Genomic DNA, 24,885 nt, shown 5'->3' with positions numbered 1-24,885 from the left:
TATCCTTTAATAGTGATCACTTTTACTACACATATGACTTTTGGAGCATACTTATGTATACCACATTCACTAGCATGTTGAGTTTACAGCTGCTCAGATAGCTGGTGGTTGATTACATTGCATCAGTGCCTACACAATATGAGTTACAAACTGCACATTGAGCATCTGCAACCTGTGAATATGAGGAGAGGCTTACGTATCACTAAAACTGTGAAAGCTTTTACTAAAAGCATGTTTGTTAAAAAATCTCCAAGCCCTGCAGCCTTCCTGTGTACCACATACACACCAGATCAAACTTGTGGCACTGCAAGCGATCTGATTTTATGTCTGATTTGGTTAAGAGGTACTACAAGACCAAGGTTTTTTTTTTTTCTTAGCTCTTATGTCAGTATGGGGCTCTGAGGGATTTCAGCCAGTAGTAGCCTTATCTGATGTGGGTATGAGGCTGCAGAAACAGAAGTCTGATCTGAGGTGGGTATGTGACTAACAGAGGGGCTGCAGGGCTGGGAGTCTAATTTAAAGCAGGTATGTTGGACAGAAGAGCTGAGGTGCATATGTGACTGAGAGACTGCAGAGCCAAGTGTCTGATCTTATATGGGTATGTGGCTAACAAAGGGGCTGCAGGGCCGGGAGTCTAATTTCAAGCGGGTATATGGTGGACAGAAGAGCTGCAGGGCCAGAAATCTACTCTGAGGTAGGTCTGAGATATGTTTGTAGCTGTCTGTTGCTGTGTGGCCGACAGAGGGGCTACAGGGCCAGAGGTATGATCTAATGTAGGTATGAGGCTGATAGAAAGGTTGTAGAGCTTAGTAGTCTGAACTAATATTGATAATTTCCTGTTATTATTAATATGCAGAGGCATTAAAAAACTCTTAGTTTTTTTTTTTGGGGGGGGGGGGTTGTGCTTGTCCCACACTCCCTAGAGAAGCTGATTATATGTGTTAGATTTTTCAAATCCTGCAAATCATATAGATGAATTAGGCAATTTACACAGTAATTTCTAAACCTCGGTTACAAAGTTTGCTGTAAACATTTTGAAACACAAAAGCAATAAGTGTTTAATGTCCTTTTATTTATCAAAAACGATTCTGAAAAAAGAAAACACTGGCACACTGGGTTGCTTTACTGAGTTACTTTGATTGCTTTACCCTGGATTTACCAATGTGTGATAAATGTTGACATTTACAAACCTTGCTCAGAATTAGCACCATGTCTCCCTTCTTCATTGTCAGTTCATCAGGAGCAGATGGTTCATAGTCAAACATAACCCTGCAGAACTCCTTGATTATGGGTGGTAGTGGTGCCTGGTCTACAACAAAAGAATATATTATTGTTCTGAAACAAAAGATGTCTGCAGTCAGGATGTATGTACAAATATTGAGTCTGATAACATACAACATAGAAAAACTCAACAGGAAGAATACCCTTGAATTTCTAAAACTATAGAATAGCTTCTGTCTATAATATTCAACTATTTCAAAGCTTCAATACTTCTGAAACAATTTTAGAAAATGACAATATTGCACAAAATACGATTTAGCAAAATGTGCCGACAATATAGCAATGTTTTATAAAAACAAGGGCACATTTTGCTAAATCATAAACACTATTTTTATAATCCTTAGCACATTTCTCCAGGGCTCTTTACTGTACAGAGGAATGAAAGGGTCACTAAATATAGTAGAATTGAATAACAGAAAAATAGGCAATAGTACTTATTTTGAATTTGAAACAAGCAGTAGAATATTTTCTGGCAAATTTTAAAGTTAATCAGATTTTTCCTCCCACGTATCATGTGACAGCCATCAGCCAATCACAAAATGCATATACGTATATACTGTGTTTGCACATGCTTAGCAGGCACTGAAGCCTTATATAATGCATAAAGAATGTGCATGTTTTAATAATGAAAGTAAATTGGAAAGTATTGCTAAATTGCATGCTTTATCTGAGTCGTGAAACCTTAAAGGGACATTAAACCCAAAAAAATTTCTTTCATTATTCAGACAGAGAATACAATTTTCAAAAACATTCCAATTTACTTCAATTATCTAATTTGCTTCATTCTTTAGCTATCCTTAGTTAAAGAAATAGCAATGCACATGGGTGAGCCAATCACATGAGGCATCTATGTGCAGCCACCAATCAGAAGCTACTGAGCCTATCTAGATATGCTTCTCAGGAAAGAATATCAAGAGAATGAAGCAAATTAGATAATAAAAGTAAATTAGAAAGTTGTTTAAGATTGTATTCTCTATCTGAATCATGAAAGAAAAAATTTGGGTTTAATGTCCCTTTAACTTTGACTTTAGTGGTCCTTTAACAGTTTTACACCAATGAAGAGAAAGATCAGTTTTCTGTGCATTCAAATATCTAAAACCTTTCCAAAATTTCAATGATGACACAACATCAGCCATTGGGTGTCTTTTGTTTAGCTGTGCCCAATGACCTTTCTGCAAAAAATAAATAAAATCTTAGATATTTATCATTCATCTTCAAAAGTCCCTTCTTTTAGCTTCTTAATAGGTGTCCTAATTATGTAATGTAACTAGTCTTGAAACTTGAGAAGAAGGTGGCCGCTCGTGCCATTTGGCTATTTTCAGAGCTGAATTTATTCTTGTGAAACTGCAGCACAAGTATCTGGGACAGCCGAACAACACAGGCAGCCGCTCCAAATGCACATATCTAGTGTTTAGAGGTTTTCCCTAATTAGTTCCTGATTATGAAAATGGGTTTTAAATAAATTGTGAGCACAAATTAGGAAATTATGCCCACAGTTTATTAAAGCACTGTGAGAACAATTCTACATTCTACAGCAATGACACAGATAAAAATGTATTCTATTTACAGGAATAAACGTCCAACCAAGGACTGGCAATAATATGATGTCTTGTTAAATAGACAGTCTACTTGATTTTTTTTATTGTTTAAAAAGATAGCAAACACCTTTACTACAAATTCAACAGCTTTGCACAGCCAACATTGTAATATTAATATACTTTATAACAGCTAACTCTCCGTCTGTTCCTAAGCCCTTGCAGGCCGCCTTTATCTCAGTGCATTTAATTAGCTATTCACATCCAGACAGCCCTTGTTCATGTGTACTCTATAGATAACATTTCTGAGTCAGCACTGAGATAATGGGGCAGTCTGCAGAGGCTTAGATACAAGGTAATAACAAAGGTAAAAAGTGTATTAATATAAGAGTTGGTTGTGCAGAACTAGGGGAATAAATAATAATAACATAATCGGAACATTTCAAGTTCAAGTATACACCTTTTTTCTCAAGCCAGTGATCACTGTTTACAAGTTAAAAGCTACTTTGAAAGTGAACTGTTTTGGAAGTAAACGATCGAATTGAATTGATTTTAACTCCTTGTGTTCTATTTTTAATTATTTTTATTGTGGCCACAATTTTTCATAACAAGCGCTTTTTATCCTATTGTTATATCCATTGTTCTATATATTGCCTATTTTATATGATTTGTCCTACAATCATACCCACACACGATGCACTTTAACTATGCACTTATCTAACTAATTTATCACCTAATCTCTTGCACACCAAATTCGCTTTATCCTAAGTTTGATCAGACTTACTTGAATACACAGAAGAATACACAAAATCCACTTTTCAGCATCTCATTTAGAACCTCCAGTTAGGTGTTTTGTAATTGTGTTACATTGATCTTGTAATAAACTTTTAAACCTAACCTATTTTTTATATACATATTTATTAAATATCCTAACCTAGCTTTTTTAGCGCTCCTCTCTTTTTTTTCAGAATAAATAATAAAGGGCTTATCTATCTTTTTAAATAATAAAAATCTTCAAGTAGACTTTAACATTAAACTGCTCTGCAAGTCTGAACACTGATAAGGCCGTAGACGAGTATTGCAGAGAGACCTATTGTTTATTTTCTTGTCATTTAAATGTTTCCACTGCCCATAGACTGTGTAATGTGCATTCTGTGGAATTCAGAACTCTCACCCACCTACGTGAGGCACGGTGATATTGATATGATCAAGGGGCTCATTTATATATGTGATCCTAGCAGGTCACAGAGAACAAGATAATATAAACATACTCGAGAGGCCTTTCCGTCACAGGACTGCAAAAATAATTTTGCAATACAGTAATTTTAAATGTCCTATTAAGATATAATAAGGTACACACACATGTTTTTAAAATGCTGGTATTATTAAAGGTGAACTAAAGCTAAATGTGGAAGCTTAAAACTTCTGATTGCAAAGGTTACACATTTCACATTGCTATTTGCATGGTAGACTATAGTAGACTATTATCTGAATATTGGGTAGTTTACCACAATAAAGAATATGTGTTCAGTTTAAAGGACATAAAACCCTTTTTGTTTTTTTCTTTCTTGATTCAGACATTGGGGCCTATTTATCAAATGTCTGTCCGACATGATCCGATCAGCGGATCATGTCCGACAGACATCGCTGAATACGGAGAGCAATACGCTCTCCGCATTCAGCATTGCACCAGCAGTTCTTGTGAACTGCTGGTGCAACGCCGCCCCCTGCAGATTTGCGGCCAATCACGTGATCTCTGTCCGCCTCCTCAGAGCAGGCGGACAGGTTATCGAGCAGTGGTCTTTATAACTGGTGTTTCTGGCAAGTCTGAATGCTCGCCAGAAACACGGCCCTTCAAGCTCCATACAGAGCTTGATAAATGGGCCCCAGAATCTTAATGATGAAAGAAAATGTTTGTATTTATATAAACAACTTTGCATTTGAAATTTGAAAATAGTATGTTTTCCAAATCTGAGGAATGGAAGTGAATATTGCAGATTTCACCAGCCTAACCCTGCTACATACATGTTGCTAACTGGCTTCTGCAGGGGTTATCAGATAAGTAAAAAGTCCAGTTTGGCTCCACTAAATAAAGCAAGTGTTGGGAAGGAGTTTGTCTATTAAAAAACAAATACAGTTTTAATGAACTAAAAAAAATATTCACATGCACAGCCTGATATGTTAATTTCTTGCCAGACTGCAGAACAATAATTGTAATCACAAAGTGTCCCTTTAATGGTATCTTTTGAGAATACATATTTTCTTAATGATTCAGCTGAGAGTTTGCGTGCATGGAAAGCTCAGAAAATTCTTGAGTAAATTAAGATTCCAAAATATAAAATTAAACTATTTAAAGCATGAGGAAGACAAAGTTTGATGGGTTGCAAGATGAAATATGGAGGATGATTCTATCCCAGTAAAAAAAATATATATATATATCGTAAAATTCACATTCATAAAAAATTACTGATAAACGTTTCAGTAGGAATAAAATCTACCCATGGTTAAATGGACGTTAAAGTCAAGATTATAAATGTTCATTATATAATTTTAAAATACTTTCAAATTTACTTCACTTATAAAATGTAGCTTTCTCTTTGATGTACTTTGTTAAAACTTGGCTTTTTTGCATGCAGGCATACTGAGGTAGGCTCATGAGCATGCACGAGATTTGCATACTGTGGGCTAGATTATGGAGTGGAGTTCTATTTATTTCTCTCACTCGCTCGCGTGTTATGCATTATACAAGTTGAAAGTAAAAAGTTTTTGTACGAGTACTAACCTGACGCGCGCAAAAAGCCGAACTTCAAATCTTGTGATTTTTTTTGTACAATATATATATATATATATATATATATATATATATATATATATATATATATATATATATAGTGTAGCAGGGAAGTGCACTCTCACTCAAACGTCGGCTACCAGGGTGCTAGTGAATGTTCATAAACAGCATAGAAAGAAACTTGCACTCGCTGGATTTTCCAAAAACAAATTTACTGTGACCGTGTAACGTTTCGGGGATAATGTATCTGAGGAAAGGGATACATTATCCCCGAAACGTTACACGGTCACAGTAAATTTGTTTTTGGAAAATCCAGCGAGTTCAAGTTTCTTTCTATGCTATATATATATATATATATATATATAGTTATACTGTAGATATATACAGATATATATATATTTAGAAATACTTAGAATATATTCCCCATGTGAAGAACATTGGAATGTGAAGTATTTACAGCAAATACATAGTTAAACACTTTATTAAATATGAATATTGCATAAATATAATTTTACATGTTTTTAGCTACTTGACTGCAAAGGGCTCTATTGTACTTATATGTGTGTACATATGTATTTGTGTTAATATGTGTATATATGTCTGTAAATATATATATATATATATACATATAAATACATATGTCCACGCATATAAATAGGTATATGTGTGTGTGTATGTATATATATATATATATATATATATATATATATATATATATATATATATTTGTTATATAGAATGGTACGCACTACTTCATTAATCATAGCCTACTCATTCGAATTACCTGATTTTTAAAATCATATCAGGACAAGACTGTGCTCGGGGGGATAGATTAAGTACTATGAGTCTGGGGCTCATAGTAAGATCCCTATATCCGGCACCAGAGTTTGTGGTTATCTCTCACTAACTAGTAATTCATCAGAAAAGTGGTTTACCCTGTTAGTTCCCAAATAACTGTGAACACAAATTGCAATAAGTATTTTTACTCCAAAAAACCTATCGTACGCAGAAAATAAAAAATTATACTTTTAACAGTGCACATATGATTAAATTACTGCTGACAGAACCAAAATAATAGTAACTTGAAATAGTAATCTGAAACATTATAACAGTTCTATTGTTTGAAAAACAATTCCTTGTTTGTTCCAAAATGATTCCCAACTGTATCCAAAACTGAATCCAAGAACTATATCCAACGTTGTGAATCCAGCAATAATAGTAAAGTCACTGTAATGTGACTCAGCGGATTGTGAGGGGGACTTATCGCTCACGGGATCTATGAAACTTCACTATAGAAACATAGAAACATAGATATTGACGGCAGATAAGAGCCATAGGCCCAGCAAGTCTGCCCCACCTTACCTAACAGTATAAACTTATCTAGTTCGTAGGATAGCCCTATGCTTGTCCCATGCATTTTTAAAGTCCCCCACAGTGTTTGTTGCTACTACCTCTTGAGGAAGTTTATTCCATAAATCAATCACTCTTTCTGTAAAGAAGTGCTTCCTCAAATTACTCCTGAATCTACTACCCTTTAGCTTGAGCTCATGACCCCTTGTTCTTGAATTTTCCATTTTATGTAAAATACCCACAGCCTCAGTTTTACTAAACCCTTTAATGTACTTGAAAGTTGCTATCATATCACCTCTTTGTACAGTAGTTACTTCTTTCAATAGTGTAAGTTCATCAACAACAATATATGCTGCAGTTAGGAATACGATGAGAATGCCTACCTCGTTAGGTTATCATTTGAACTCCATTACAGGTAACTCTTTTACATTTACCTTGATTGTAGTTTTAGCAATCTCAGCTCACCTTTCTCCCCTTTGGGGAATATTTCACTTGCCGTCTTGTTTTGCCTCTATTTCAAGGTGTTATTCCGATCCCACCGTGAGCGTGCCTTTCTCTGCTCCACTGTTTTAGGTCCGGTTCAGCATGTAGAGGGCTCAGCTGCAGCCCTCTCAGTAATTACCTTCTAGCTACGCGCGTTTCACCCTTCAAGGGCTTCATCCAGATTAGTTCCCATTGGTCTCTCTTCCGACTCTTATGCCGTTCAGTTGTTCTAAATACTACAGACTATGTAAAAGAATGCTCAATGCAACTTTTTGATAGCAAACAATATACAATCTTAAAAAAGAATTCAACAGTATACTCTTTGGAACAACTGATCAAAGAAGGGGTACAAAATGGTTTGCTAAATAAGATGGAGGCAGAATTCCTTAAAGTAAAATTTCCTAGACTAGCAACATTTTACACAATACCTAAAATACATAAAAATAAATTATTACCACCGGGAAGGCCCATTATTTCTGGCCAGGGTTCTTTAACAGAAAAGACATCACAATATGTTGATTATATACTGAGACCAAGCTTACAAAGTTTGCCATCCTATGTGAAGGATACTCAGGATGTGTTAAAAATTATTGATGGAGTGTCTTTTGAGAATAGTTGGACTCTAGTGGCAATAGATGTAGAGTCCTTATATTCATCAATACCACATAAACAGGGTGTTGCAGCATGTGAATATTTTTTGGAACAAAGAGGTCAACTGTTCTCAGATCATACAAATTTTGTGAGTAAACTGTTAAGTTTTGTGTTAGAACACAATTTCTTCACCTTTGGTGGTAAATTTTATCAACAGGTGAGGGGCACAGCAATGGGAACTTGCTGTGCCCCCACCTATGCATGCCTTTACTTAGGCAAATGGGAGAAAGATGTTGTATATGGGGGAAGCCAGAGTGAACATATAAAACTCTGCCTTCACTTCATAGATGACATTCTGTTATTCTGGTCAGGAACAGATCAAATGTTACATAATTTCATGAAGGAATTAAATACAAATAATTTTAATTTAAAGTTCACTTATGAACTTAATAAAACAGAAATTACATTTTTGGACTTAAGAATTTCAGTTCAAAATGGCAAGGTAATCACAAACACATTCAGAAATAATCTTTTGATCGCAGATAGCCATCATCCCCCTTCTTTGATTAAAAATATCCCTAAAGGACAGTATCTAAGACATCGTAGAAATTGTACTGAATCCAAAACATTCAAAGAAGAGGCAGGATTTTTGAAAGACAGATTTAAAGTCAGGGGGTATTCGCAAAAATATTCTCAAACAAGCTTACACAGTTGCTATAAAAAGCAACAGAGAGGAATTACTATATAAGGAGAAGGAAACTGATAAAGAAAAGAAAATCAGATTTATTTCAATCTACAATAATAAATGGCAGGACATTAAAGCAATACTACAGAAACACTGGGCAGTCCTCACAATAGAGAAAGAAATTATAAAGTTTGTGGGAGATAGACCCTCAGGCCTCTAGTTATCAATGTGTCTACTTACCTGCCTTCGCCGGCCCCAATACGCCCGCCTAAGCTCGCCTCACATCGCCGCCGCGGACCTGAATACGCTCGCCAAAGTTATAAAAAAAGCTGTCAAAAAGCCACGCACCAAGTACGGGGCGATGAGCAGCTGACTGTGATAGTTATCACTCATTCGATCTTGCTGCTCTTCGGCTTTTTCCCAGCTTATTGATAAGCTGTCACTAAGCACCCACACTAAACTACACTGTTCTACCCCTATACCGGCGCCCCCGGAGCCCCCCGCAAATAAATAAAGTTATTAACCCCTAAACCGCCGCTCCTAGACCCCGCCGCAGCTATAATAAATGTATTAACCCCTAAACCACCGCTCCCGGACCCCGCCGCCACCTACATAATACCTATTAACCCCTATCCTGCCCCCCCTATACCGCCGCCACCTCTAATAAATGTATTAACCCCTATCCTGCAGATCCCGGACCCCGCCGCAACTAAATAAATTGTTTAACCCCTAAACCGCCGCTCCCGGACCCCGCCACCACCTATATTATATTTATTAACCCCTAATCTGCCCCCCTACACCGTCGCCACCTCTGATAAATTTATCAACCCCTATCCTGCCTCCCCTACACCGCCGCAACCTATAATAAAATTATTAACCCCTAAACCTAAGTCTAACACTAACCCTAACACCCCCCTATCTTAAATATTCACATCGCCACCGCGGACCTGAATACGCTCGCCAAAGTTATAAAAAAAGCTGTCAAAAAGCCACGCACCAAGTACGGGGCGATGAGCAGCTGACTTTGATAGTTATCACTCATTCGATCTTGCTGCTCTTCGGATTTTTCCCAGCTTTATTGATAAGCTGTCACTAAGCACCCACACTAAACTACACTGTTCTACCCCTATACCGGCGCCCCCGGAGCCCCCCGCAACTAAATAAAGTTATTAACCCCTAAACCGCCGCTCCTAGACCCCGCCGCAGCTATAATAAATGTATTGACCCCTAAACCGCCGCTCCCGGACCCCCTACACCGTCGCCACCTCTGATAAATTTATCAACCCCTATCCTGCCTCCCCTACACCGCCGCAACCTATAATAAAATTATTAACCCCTAAACCTAAGTCTAACACTAACCCTAACACCCCCCTATCTTAAATATTAATTAAATAAATCTAAATAAATTTAACTCTTATTAAATTAATTATTCCTATTTAAAACTAAATACTTACCTATAAAATAAACCCTAATAATTATATTGTAGCTATTTTAAGATTTATTTTTATTTTACAGGCAAATTTAAATTTATTTTAACTAGGTACAATAGCTATTAAATAGTTATTAACTAATAGCTACCTAGATAAAATAAAGTAAAATTTGCCTGTAAAATAAAAACTAACCTAAGTTTCAATTACACCTAACACTACACTATCATTAAATAAATTATTCCTATTTAAAACTAAATACTTACCCGTAAAATAAACCCTAAGATAGCTACAATGTAATTAATAATTACATTGTAGCTATTTTAGGATTTATATTTATTTAACAGGTAACTTTGTATTTATTTTAACTAGGTACAATAGTTATTAAATAGTTATTAAATATTTAATAACGACCTAGCTAAAAGAAATACAAAATTACCTGTAAAATAAATCCTAACCTAAGTTACAATTAAACCTAACACTACACTATCATTAACTTAATTAAATTAATTAACTACAAATACCTACAATTAAATACAATTAAATTAACTAACAAAAAATAAAAAAAACTAAGTTACAAAAAATAAAAAAATATTACAAGATTTTTAATCTAATTACACCTAATCTAAGCCCCCTAATAAAATAACAAAGCCCCCCAAAATAAAAAAATGCCCTACCCTATTCTAAATTACAAAAGTTAACAGCTCTATTACCTTACCAGCCCTTAAAAGGGCCTTTTGCGGGGCATGCCCCAAAGTAATCAGCTCTTTTACATGTAAAAAAAAATACAACCCCCCCAACATTAAAACCCACCACCAACATACCCCTACTCTAACCCACCCAAACCCCCCATAAAAAACCTAACACTAACCCCCTGAAGATCTCCCTACCTTGAGTCGTCTTCAGCCAGCCGACCACCGATGGAACAGAAGAGGACATCCGCAGCGGCCAAAGTCATCATCCAAGGGGCACTGAAGAGGTCTTCCATCCGATAGAAGTCTTCATCCATGCGACGTCTTCAATCTTCATCCATCCGGAGCGGAGCGGAGCCTTCTTCAAACGAGCCGACGCGGAGCCATCCTCTTCCAATGACGCCTACCCGATGAATGGATATTCCTTTAAGTGACGCCATCCAAGATGGCGTCCCTCGAATTCCGATTAGCTAATAGCATTCTATCAGCCAATCGGAATTAAGGTAGGAAAAATCTGATTGGCTGATGCAATCAGCCAATCAGATTGAGCTCGCATTCTATTGGCTGATCGGAACAGCCAATAGAATGCGAGCTGGATCTGATTGGCTGATTGGATCAGCCAATCGGATTGAACTTGAATCTGATTGGCTGATTGCATCATCCAATCAGATTTTTCCTACCTTAATTCCGATTGGCTGATAGAATCCTATCAGCCAATCGGAATTCGAGGGACGCCATCTTGGATCACGTCACTTAAAGGAATATCCATTCATCGGGTAGGCGTCGTTGGAAGAGGATGGCTCCACGTCGGCTCGTTTGAAGAAGGCTCCGCTCCGGATGGATGAAGATTGAAGACGCCGCATGGATGAAGACTTCTATCGGATGAAAGACCTCTTCAGCGCCCCTTGGATGATGACTTCGGCCGCTGCGGATGTCCTCTTCTGTTCCATCGGTGGTCGGCTGGCTGAAGACGACTCAAGGTAGGGAGATCTTCAGGGGGTTAGTGTTAGGTTTTTTTAAGGGGGGTTTGGGTGGGTTAGAGTATGTGGGTGGTGGGTTTTAATGTTGGGGGGGGTTGTATTTTTTTTTACATGCAAAAGAGCTGATTACTTTGGGGCATGTCCCGCAAAAGGCCCTTTTAAGGGCTGGTAAGGTAATAGAGCTGTTAACTTTTGTAATTTAGAATAGGGTAGGGCATTTTGTTATTTTGGGGGGCTTTGTTATTTTATTAGGGGGCTTAGATTAGGTGTAATTAGATTAAAAATCTTGTAATATTTTTTTATTTTTTGTAACTTAGTTTTTTTTTGTACTATAGTTAGTTTATTTAATTGTATTTAATTGTAGGTATTTGTAGTTAATTAATTTAAGTAAGTTAATGATAGTGTAGTGTTAGGTTTAATTGTAACTTAGGTTAGGACTTATTTTACAGGTAATTTTGTATTTCTTTTAGCTAGGTCGTTATTAAATAGTTAATAACTATTTAATAACTATTGTACCTAGTTAAAATAAATACAAAGTTACCTGTAAAATAAATATAAATCCTAAAATAGCTACAATGTAATTATTAATTACATTGTAGCTATCTTAGGGTTTATTTTACAGGTATGTATTTATTTTTAAATAGGAATAATTTATTTAATGATAGTGTAGTGTTAGGTGTAATTGAAACTTAGGTTAGTTTTTATTTTACAGGTAAATTTGACTTTATTTGATCTAGGTAGCTATTAATAACTATTTAATAGCATTTGTACCTAGTTAAAATAAATTGAAATTTGCCTGTAAAATAAAAATAAATCCTAAAATAGCTACAATATAATTATTAGTTAGATTGTAGCTATATTAGGGTTTATTTTAAAGGTAAGTATTTAGTTTTAAATAGGATTAATTTAGTTAATAAGAATAATATTTATTTAGATGTATTTAATTAATATTTAAGTTAGGGGGTGTTAGGGTTAGACTTAGGTTTAGGGGTTAATAATTCTATTATAGTGGTGGCGGTGTAGGGGGGGCAGGATAGGGGTTAATACATTTATTATAGGTGGCGGCATTGTAGGGGGGCAGGATAGGGGTTAATAGGTATTATGTAGGTGGCGGCGGGGTCCTGGAGCAGCGGTTTAGGGGTTAACATATTTATTATAGTTGCGGCGGGGGCCGGGAGCGGCGGTTTAGGGGTTAACATATTTATTATAGTTGCGGTGGGCTCCGGGAGCGGCGGTTTAGGGGGTAATACATTTATTTAGTTGCGGCGGTGTAGGGGGGGCAGATTAGGGGTGTTTAGACTCGGGGTACATGTTAGGGTGTTAGGTGTACACACTTCCCATAGGAATCAATGGGATGTCCGGCAGCAGCGAACATGAGCTTTCGCTATGGTCAGACTCCCATTGATTCCTATGGGATCCACCACCTCCAGGGCGGCGGATTGAAAACCAGGTACGCTGGCCCAGAATAGTGGCGAGCGTACCTGCTAGTTTTTTGATAACTCCCAAAAGTAGTCAGATTGTGCCGAACTTGCGTTCGGAACATCTGGAGTGACGTAAGAATCGATCTGTGTCGGACTGAGTCCGGCGGATCGAAGCTTACGTCATTATATTCTACTTTTGCCGGGCTGTAGTGCTTGATAACTACAGCGAATCAGCCTCGCCACAAATACGCTGCGGAATTCCAGCGTATTTGAGGTTGACGGCTTGATAACTAGAGGCCTTAATGTCAGCACGGAGGGCCCCAAATTTAAAAGATAGATTGGTTCATAGCCATTTCTCTGATACAACAAACATTAACTGGCTGCAGAAATATAAGGATAAAAAAGGAAATACTAAATGAAAAAGATGTTCAGTTTGCCCCAATATGCTACAGGGAACTAGTTTTGTTGATAAATTTGGGACAAATTATAGAATAAAAGGAAAAATTAACTGTAGAAGTGAGGAAGTTATTTATCTAGTTTTCTGCAATTGCCCCATGTATTATGTTGGGAAAACGTATCGTGAATTAAAGGAACAAATAAAAGAGCATAAAAGGGATATTTCACATGAAGTAAAAACAAGCAGTGTAGCAAGACACTTCAAAGCATTTCATGGTAGTAATGAGGAATCATTAAGATTTTGGGCCTTGGAGAAAGTGGATCTATCAATAAGAGGAGGCAATCTTGACAAAGTATTATTGCAGAAAGAATGTAGGTGGATATATAATCTTAAAGCCCTGAAACCTTCTGGTTTAAATGAAGAGATTAACTATGCCCCGTTCCTCTAACTTCATTTACAGATAACCCTAAATTCAAAGTTGCATTTTGTAAAGGAATTCATGAAGTCAGTTCAAGTAATATTTAGTAAAATTAATAAACTACTAATGCCATTTGTAGGTAGCTTAACAATCTCAAAAATTGTATGATATAGTGGTTATGTGTAACTACTGAAAAATAATATGTATCAAGTGTTAAAGTCAATTTATTTTTTGAAGAATTTTTCAATACATAGATTATTAATATTCCCTATAACTGAGGATACTGCATTGAACATATTAGGTGAATATATTAGTGCCATATTGATCTTGATAATATTTCACCCAGAGGGCGGAACAACTGAACGGCATAAGAGTCGGAAGAGAGACCAGTGGGAACTAAGCCAGATGAAGCCCTTGAATACATCACCACTAAGGGTGAAACGCGCATAGCTGGAAGGTAATTACTGAGAGTGCTGCAGCTGAGCCCTCTACATGCTGAACCGGACCTAAAACAGTGGAGCAGAGAAAGGTACGCTCACGGTGGGATCGGAATAACACCTTGAAATAGAAAACAAGACCGTCAAGTGAAATATTCCCCAAAGGGGAGAAAGGTGAGCTGAGATTGCTAAAACTACAATCAAGGAAAATTTTAAAGAGTTACCTATAATGGAGTTCAATTGATAATCTTGCGAGGTAGGCGTTCAGCCATAATCCCTTGGGGTGTCACGTACTCCTAACTGCAGCATATATTGTTGTTGATGAACTTACACTATTGAAAGAAGTAACTACTGTACATAGTGAAGTTTCATAGATCCCGTGAGTGATAAGTCCCCCTCACAATCCGCTGAGTCACGGACGTTTTATAAGTGCCCCACCACATTACAGTGACTTTACTATTATTGCTGGATTCACAAAGTTGGATATAGTACTTGGATTCAGTTTTGGATACAGTTGGGAATCATTTTGGAACAAACAATGAATTGTTTTTCAAACAATAGAACTGTTATAATGTTTCAGATTTCAAGATACTATCAGCTGTAAAGTGGGCCCACGTTCGTTAATTAATTAATAATTTAATCATATGTGCACTGTTTAAAGTATAATTTTTTATTTTCTGTGTACGATAGGTTTTTTGGAGTAAAAATATTTATTGCAATTTGTGTTCACAGTTATTTGGGAACTAACAGGGTAAACCACTTTTCTGATGAATTACTAGTTAGTGAGAGATAACCACAAACTCTGGTGCCGGATATAGGGATCTTACTATGAGCCCCAGAGCCCATAGACTTTTTTCTCTTTTTTGCAACAATATATATTTACACACACACAGTATACATATTTAGACATGTACTTGTATGTATCAGTATGTTAAAGTCTTTTGCAGCCCTTTTTTTCTAATACTTGAAACCTCGTATCTTTGAGCCCTTATACATTTTTAGTGCAATATTTTAATAATTTTTATTACACATGTTGTTATGAGTGTAAAACCCTGCTTTAAAAGAACATAAAAAAAATCACTGCCTTTGAGTATAAAAATGTCTTTGTTGAACAAGTTTCCTGTTGCAGAGTTCAGATATAATGATAATGTATAAACAACTGTTAGCTAAACTGCTCTATTCATACCATATATTCCTGAACTTTATAGCGGAAAGAGTTTAAGCTTGACATGTGCAATTCAATTCGGAAAATTCAGCAAATTTGGAGATTCGGATCGATTCAAATTTCCGAATTAAAATACTGCCGAATTTACCGAATTAGTTTGGATTTATTCGGTAAATTCGGATGGCCATGGATTACACTAGTATTGTACAGTATATTAGGTTATATCACTCTGCTATGGGTTACACCTAATATACAGTACATAATACTAGTCTAATACACAGCACACATACCGAAATTCCAAATTTCCGAACCGAACCGAATCCAGCCGAATTTTTCCGAATCCGAATGAATCCAAAACGAATCCGAAACAAATTCATTCGAAGTTTTCCGAATTCGAATCGATCCAAAACGAAATTCGAAAAACTCTGAATCGATCCGAACCGAAACCAATTTTTCGATCATGCACATATCTAGTTTAAGCTTGACTTAGAGAATTTGCCTCAGGGTTGAGGAAGTGTATAGTAAATGTTATAAGGGATGTTGTGCCAAGATGGCTGCAAAAGCAGTTTTTGAATCATAGTTATGTTTTTACTGTCAGGGGTTGTTCTAGACCAGTGATTTCCAACTTTCAAGCACACAGGGCCTGCAAATGAATATTTTAGAAGCCTTAAGGTGCCTCATATACAGTAAATGTATTGATATTAAAAAAACACAATATATAATTAGATAACAGATGTAGATAAGGTTGCAAGGTATTTTTTATCTGCTCTTCTTCCCGCAGTCTTCTGAGTTGTGGTCATCCTAAAAGCAAACATTTTGTATTACGCCAATTGGCCATCCCTGTTGTAGACCATAAAATTTTGGGGTGTAAAAAGCTATACACGGAAAGCTGAATATCATAGGTATAGGGAGTACTATTGGGTTACTTCATCCACAGTTGCCAAAATTAAAAAAAAAAATACAAAAAAAATTCCAGGGTCACTTTGCAGCAAAGCAATCCAGCTTTCAGGTAAAGCTAGCTAGTATTACTCAGTCCCAATGATGGTTTCCAAACCAAAATACTCAATGTAAAATGCACACAATTGCCAAGATTACAAGCAGATCGCTATTGATAGTGCAGAGTGCGCTATGAATATCGTAGGACCGTGCTAGGATTAGCGGGCAAATTCGTTTTACAAGTTCATGGTAAAGAAGAATTACCAGAAACATCCCTTTAGCATTACCTATACTTTCAATAGATATTGAGGCCACACTAAATATTGATGAGTTGCACTCGAGTAAAAGCCAAAATAGCACTTGAAGAATTAGAGCAACCTGAAGTCAAGTGTTAGAATGGGAATAAAACACATTTAAAACATATTAAAATGAAGTATTACGCTTATTATATATATATATATATATATATATATATATATATATATATATATATATATATATATATATATATATATATATATATATATATATACAGTATATAATATGAAATATATGTTTATTGTTGAAATAAATGTATTAAAAGGGTTTAAAAGAGATATGGTATATGTCAAGGTGTTTGATATATATATATATATATATATATATATATATATATATATATATATATATATATATACATATATATATATATATACAGTATATATATGTATATATACAGTATATATATATGTGTGTGTATGTGTGTGCATATATATGTTTAAGTTTAATATATATATATATATATATATATATATATATATATATATATATATATATATATATATATATATATATATAGCATGAGTTGGCCAGAGAAAAAAAGCCTCAGGAATGTAATCCTGAATAAAAGACAGGGAAATTCAGCACTCTTTTATTAGAAAGCAGCTCGTCTCACACATTTAAGTAAAAATAGCAAGATTTGGATGAGTTATGACGCTCCCCCCTCCACTCCAAGAAAGGCACACACAGACTTCAAATTGTAAATGTATAAGTTTTTATATCAATAATTGCAAATAAAATACATAAACCTAATGAAAATTAATAAAACAGAACTAGAAATAATAAATAAATCAAGTGAACCTGACCGGTCAGGGGTACATGCAAATGTCATAAGTAAAGCATCTATAACATTATATTAAGTAGACCATATTCAAGGTCTAGACCTAAATTGGCCCTGTCATGAGCTCCGCTCGTAAGCGTAATAATAAGAACTAAATCTGTAATAGAAACATGTCAGGGTTTCAACAAGGCCGAAAAGTTAAATAATGGTATCTCGTTACAAACCTGGATTAAAGGATATATAAGTGTGCAAGCTTAGTTAGATATACAGCGTTTCAGGCTTATATCTCATAGGTCCACTACAGTCAGACTACACCCGGCTGCACACAGCACCCCTGTAAGGGGGAGTAACGCTGGGCAGGTTTTCAAAGGGGATCTAAGCAGACTGTATAGTGGATCAAATGGATATGTACAGCGTATTATGCATACATGGAATATAACACATCAATATCCACTCTTGATGAAGGAAACATGTATGGCACTGCTTTAGGTCCCGCCATAGACTGTAAGGCAAGCGTGTAGGAAATCATGCAAGTTAAGGGTTAAAGCAACTGCTGTTGTTAGAGCAAGTTCATCAAGCAGTCAGATTAGTTAGTGCGGTCCAGAACTTCTCAAGTCCCATACATTCACTGTAAAAGCTTCCAAATATCAGAGGTAGTCAGCATGTATAACACAACAGATAAAGGTAATGCAACTGCCGTCACTTATACAAAGTACCATCGGCAACTTCAACCTTTGAAAACCTGCCCAGCGTTACTCCCCCTTACAGGGGTGCTGTGTGCAGCCGGGTGTAGTCTGACTGTAGTGGACCTATGAGATATAAGCCTGAAACGCTGTATATCTAAGTAAGCTTGCACACTTATATATCCTTTAATCCAGGTTTGTAACGAGATGCCATTATTTAACTTTTCGGCCTTGTTGAAACCCTGACATGTTTCTATTACAGATTTAGTTCTTATTATTACGCTTACGAGCGGAGCTCATGACAGGGCCAATTTAGGTCTAGACCTTGAATATGGTCTACTTAATATAATGTTATAGATGCTTTACTTATGACATTTGCATGTACCCCTGACCGGTCAGGTTCACTTGATTTATTTATTATTTCTAGTTCTGTTTTATTAATTTTCATTAGGTTTATGTATTTTATTTGCAATTATTGATATAAAAACGTATACATTTACAATTTGAAGTCTGTGTGTGCCTTTCTTGGAGTGGAGGGGGGAGCGTCATAACTCATCCAAATCTTGCTATTTTACTTAAATGTGTGAGACGAGCTGCTTTCTAATAAAAGAGTGCTGAATTTCCCTGTCTTTTATTCAGGATTACATTCCTGAGGCTTTTTTTCTCTGGCCAACTCATGCTACATTTTTCAAGGGTCTGCACCACTATATCCTTAACTTAACTGAGGCTATCCTGCCTACACATTAATAGTGATTTATACTATTATTCAGCTCTAAATATTACAATATATATATATATGCACACTATGGCCTCTAGTTATCAATGTCTGTCGGACCTGATCCGACAGTGCGGATCAGGTCCGACAGACATCGCTGAATACGGCGAGCAATACGCTCGCCGTATTCAGCATTGCACCAGCAGCTCACAAGAGCTGCTGGTGCAACGCTGCCCCCTGCAGACTCGCGGCCAATAGGCCGCCAGCATGGGGGTGTCAATCAACCCGATCGTACTCGATCGGGTTGATTTCCGGCGATGTGTGTCCGCCTGCTCAGAGCAGGCGGACAGGTTATGGAGCAGCGGTCTTTGTGACCGCTGCTTCATAACTGCTGTTTCTGGTGAGTCTGAAGACTCGCCAGAAACAGGGGCCGCCAAGCTCCATCCGGAGCTTGATAACTAGAGGCCTATGAGTAAAGAAGAACTAAATGACATACATTACTGTCACTTTAAAGAAAGGGAAATTTGCACACAAAAACGTTTTAGATAAAAGTGGATAAAAGTGATATATGTGACATACAAATAAGCAAATAGTATGAAAACTCAACAAAACATATAAAAAAAGAAAATGGAACAAATACAGGAGGATACTACCAGCCTCCATTATACAGCTCTCTCTGGAGTAGCACAAAGGTGGACACTTTTGGGAGGTACCCCCATGTTTGGTTTGTTTACGGTAGTTAGCTGGCCAGCTAAATTAGCAGAAGTTTGTTTGCTATTATCAGTATACATATTTACCGTATTAGCCTCTCTACCCTGGGAGTTAGTATCCTCCTGTATTTGTTCCATTTTCTTTTTTTATATGTTTTGTTGAGTTTTCATACTATTTGCTTATTTGTATGTCACATATATCACTTTTATCCTTGTAAATGGTATCCAATTCTGACACCTGCAAGTTGCAGTTAATAAATATGAGAGGAACCTTGTTCTCTCTAAAACGTTTTTGTGTGCAAATTTCCCTTTCTTTAAAGTGACAGTAATGTATGTCATTTAGTTCTTCTTTACTCATAGTGTGCATATTATGTCAAAGGGTTGCACTTTAAACTAATTATATTGTGGTATTATCTCCTCCCTCATATCCCTATATATATTTATATATATATATATTTATATATATATATATATATATATATATATATATAAATATGCTGTTTTTTTCTCTCTTTTGAAACAGTTTTATAATCATATTTTCCATACACCAGAGACAGTGAAAAATATTGCTTTATAACACTGTCGCTGTAGCTTAAAAGACTTTAATTAATTGCTCTTTGGTGCGGACCAAATTCTTTTTGCATACATATTTGTATATGTACATACACACACACACACTATGGCCAAAAATATGTGGACACCTTACCATCACACATATGTTTGATGGACATCCTGTTCCAAAACCATGAACATTAATAGTCCCCCTTTGTGCCTAAAACTCTTCTGGGATGGCTTTCCACAAGATTTTGGAGTGTGTTTGTAGGAATTTGTCCCATTTAGCCAAAAAAAACAGTTGTGAGGTCAAGAACTGATGTTAGACAAGAAGGTCTGGCTCGCAATCAGCTTTCCGTGGGGTTAGATTCAGGGCTCTGTGCAGACCACTGAAGTTCCTCTACACCAAACTGGTTGAACCACATCTTCATGGACCTTGCTTTGTGCACAAAGGAAAAGTCATGCTGGAACAGGAAAGGGTATTCCCCAAGCTGTCACCACAAAGTTGGGAGCACCCAATTGCCTAAAATGTCTTTGTATCCTGTAACATTAAGAGGCCATGCCCAAACCCTGAAAAATAGCTCTAGACCATTATCCCTCCTCCACCAAACCTTACAGTAGGCACTATGCATTATGGTAGGTAGCATTGTCCTGGCATCCACTACACCAAGATCCTTAAACCAGACCGCCAGATAGTAAAGCGTGATTAATCACTTCAGAAAACACATTGGTTTAATGTGAGGCGTGTGTACAGCTGCTCAGCCATGTAAACTCATTTAATGAATCTCCAGATGCTCAGTTCCTCTGCTGATTGTGCTAGCAAAGGCAGTTTGTGCTTTAGGACTCGGCAGCCCTGCTCTGTGAGTTTGCATGGTCTACAAATTTGTGGCTGTGCTTTTTTTTCTCCTAGACAATACACAATAATAGGACATACAGTTTACCAGGACAGATCTGGTAGGGCAGAAACTTCACAGACTGACTTGTGACATAGGAGACATCTTATGACAGTGCCATATTTAAAGTCAATGAGCTCTTCAGTTCGACCCATTGAACTGCCAATGCTTTTCTAGGAGAATTCATGGCTACGTGCTGGATTGTATGCACCTGTTGGCAATGGGTGTGGCTGAAACACTTCAACACAATAATTAGAAAGGGTGTCCACTTACTTTTGGCCATATAGAGTATACTGTACATACATACATTTACAGATATATACAGAAACATAAAAAAATGTGAACAATATTTGTTTTTTTACAGCATTAAGGGCATACAGTAGCCCCATATATATTTACCTTTATTTTGATTCTTCACTACAGGTTTATTTTCTTGAGCCTGTAATTACAGAAATAAACAATTCATATGAATAGAGTAGAAGGTTTCTAAGTTGATAAATATGCAAGCAGGAGCTAAACAGAATTATTTCTAAACATGTATGGAAAAATCATATTTACGGTGACAGAAATATCTCCAATCCCCTTGCTATAAAAGCATTTAAACACTGTTGCACAGAAAAAAATGAAAGTAATTTAACACTGTCAGTTTACAAGGTCTTGCAAATCAAAAGCAGACCAAGTATACTGCTTTGGAAAAGCCTGGTGAAATCCATGTTTCTGGTGTATTTTGCTGTGGTCAATTTGAGGCAGGGTTAAATAAACTTGCTGATCTGATCAATTTACAGTGAAGAATTCTGAATACTCAGGAAATTATATTATACATATATGACAAAGATTATCCAGTCTTTCTAGAAGTAGTGGAACAAGCAGACTTTTCTGAGGTATTTTACAGTAAAAGCAGGCAAATAATAATAATAAAAAAATATATTGCAATGTTTTATTTTTCATAATTCAATTTTCTTAGGAAGATCAATGTCTGCATTACCTACAACATTAAAGGGACAGTAAACTTACAGAATAATGTTATATAATTCTGCACATAGTGCAGAATTATATAACATTATCTTAGCAGCAGCTTTCTCAATCAAAAGCATTGCGAGATTTTTTTATTCCTAAATTGGACTTACCTGGTCTCCGCTCCAGGCTCTACTAAGCGGGTCTTTCTCTTCAAATGCGATTTGTGGGTGCGCTATCTAGCCACAGCGCACCCGATCGCGCCATTGAACTGAATGATCTGGTAGTGGGAGCGAGCTACATTCAGTTTAATGGCGCGATCGGGCGCGCTGCGACTAAATAGCGTTCCCGCAAAACAAGACCCGCTTAGTAGAGCCTGGAGCGGAGACTAGAAATCTTTAAAATAAAAACTTTTGCAATGCTTTTGATTTAGAAAGCTGCCGCTAAGATAAAAACATATCTGTGTTTGGCTATAATCTATGCCAACATGATATGGCTACCTCTCACAATATAGCATTTTGTAATGTAGCCTAACTGATAAAGTCAGAATAAACATAAAGAGCACCATTAAACATCTAACAGACATGGTTGCCAGCTAGGGAATTTGTCCACCCATATTCAAGGACGAGTTGTTTGTCCACTGTCTGCATTTATTATTGTACAAGAAAATTCTTATGCAGTACTGTCCCCTGCTCTTGAGTGACCTGTCAATCATTCAAAAAAACAGAATTTATGCTTACCTGATAAATTACTTTCTCCAACGGTGTGTCCGGTCCACGGCGTCATCCTTACTTGTGGGATATTCTCTTCCCCAACAGGAAATGGCAAAGAGTCCCAGCAAAGCTGGTCACATGATCCCTCCTAGGCTCCGCCCACCCCAGTCATTCGACCGACGGACAGGAGGAAATATATATAGGAGAAACCATATGATACCGTGGTGACTGTAGTTAGAGAAAATAATTCATCAGACCTGATTAAAAAACCAGGGCGGGCCGTGGACCGGACACACCGTTGGAGAAAGTAATTTATCAGGTAAGCATAAATTCTGTTTTCTCCAACATTGGTGTGTCCGGTCCACGGTGTCATCCTTACTTGTGGGAACCAATACCAAAGCTTTAGGACACGGATGAAGGGAGGGAGCAAATCAGGTCACCTAAATGGAAGGCACCACGGCTTGCAAAACCTTTCTCCCAAAAATAGCCTCCGAAGAAGCAAAAGTATCAAATTTGTAAAATTTGGCAAAAGTGTGCAGTGAAGACCAAGTCGCTGCCTTACATATCTGGTCAACAGAAGCCTCGTTCTTGAAGGCCCATGTGGAAGCCACAGCCCTAGTGGAGTGAGCTGTGATTCTTTCAGGAGGCTGCCGTCCGGCAGTCTCATAAGCCAATCGGATAATGCTTTTAAGCCAAAAGGAAAGAGAGGTAGAAGTCGCTTTTTGACCTCTCCTTTTACCAGAATAAACAACAAACAAGGAAGATGTTTGTCTGAAATCTTTAGTAGCCTCTAAATAGAATTTTAGAGCACGGACTACGTCCAAATTGTGTAACAAACGTTCCTTCTTTGAAACTGGATTCGGACACAAAGAAGGTACAACTATCTCCTGGTTAATATTTTTGTTGGAAACAACTTTTGGAAGAAAACCAGGCTTAGTACGCAAAACCACCTTATCTGCATGGAACACCAGATAGGGCGGAGAACACTGCAGAGCAGATAACTCTGAAACTCTTCTAGCAGAAGAAATTGCAACCAAAAACAAAACTTTCCAAGATAATAACTTAATATCTACAGAATGTAAGGGTTCAAACGGAACCCCTTGAAGAACTGAAAGAACTAGATTTAGACTCCAGGGAGGAGTCAAAGGTCTGTAAACAGGCTTGATCCTAACCAGAGCCTGAACAAATGCTTGAACATCTGGCACAGCTGCCAGTCTTTTGTGAAGTAAAACAGATAAAGCAGAGATCTGTCCCTTCAGAGAACTTGCAGATAATCCTTTCTCCAAACCTTCTTGTAGAAAGGATAGAATCTTAGGAATTTTTATCTTGTTCCATGGGAATCCTTTAGATTCACACCAACAGATATATTTTTTCTATATTTTATGGTAAATTTTTCTAGTTACAGGCTTTCTAGCCTGAATCAGAGTATCTATTACAGAATCTGAAAACCCACGCTTTGATAAAATCAAGCGTTCAATCTCCAAGCCGTCAGTTGGAGGGAAACCAGATTTGGATGTTCGAATGGACCCTGAACAAGAAGGTCCTGTCTCAAAGGTAGCTTCCATGGTGGAGCCGATGACATATTCACCAGGTCTGCATACCAAGTCCTGCGTGGCCACGCAGGAGCTATCAAGATCACCGAGGTCCTCTCCTGATTGATCCTGGCTACCAGCCTGGGGATGAGAGGAAACGGTGGGAATACATAAGCTAGGTTGAAGGTCCAAGGTGCTACTAGTGCATCTACTAGGGTCGCCTTGGGATCCCTGGATCTGGACCAGTAGCAAGGAACCTTGAAGTTCTGATGAGACACCATCAGATCCATGTCTGGAATGCCCCATAATTGAGTTATTTGGGCAAAGATTTCCGGATGGAGTTCCCACTCCCCCGGATGGAATGTCTGACGACTCAGAAAATCCGCTTCCCAATTTTCCACTCCTGGGATGTGGATCGCAGACAAGTGGCAGGAGTGATCCTCCG

At 37.1% G+C, this 24,885-nt stretch overlaps 1 protein-coding gene across 1 annotated transcript in view; it reads right to left on the bottom strand.

Annotated features, from left to right (window-relative positions):
• The window catches only part of LOC128652426 (uncharacterized), a 155,198-nt gene that overhangs the window by 76,571 nt on the left and 53,742 nt on the right, over window positions 1–24,885 (bottom strand). Inside the window, exons 7-8 of the mRNA XM_053705364.1 lie at window positions 21,641–21,680; window positions 1,191–1,309 (exon numbers count right to left, since the gene is read on the bottom strand). Of these exons, the coding sequence (XP_053561339.1) occupies window positions 1,191–1,309; window positions 21,641–21,680 (159 nt within the window). The remainder of the gene's footprint in view (window positions 1–1,190; window positions 1,310–21,640; window positions 21,681–24,885) is intronic.

The sequence above is a fragment of the Bombina bombina genome, chromosome 3 (assembly GCF_027579735.1).
Source record: "Bombina bombina isolate aBomBom1 chromosome 3, aBomBom1.pri, whole genome shotgun sequence".
Lineage (NCBI taxonomy): Eukaryota > Metazoa > Chordata > Amphibia > Anura > Bombinatoridae > Bombina > Bombina bombina.
This window is presented reverse-complemented; position numbering and strand designations above follow the sequence as displayed.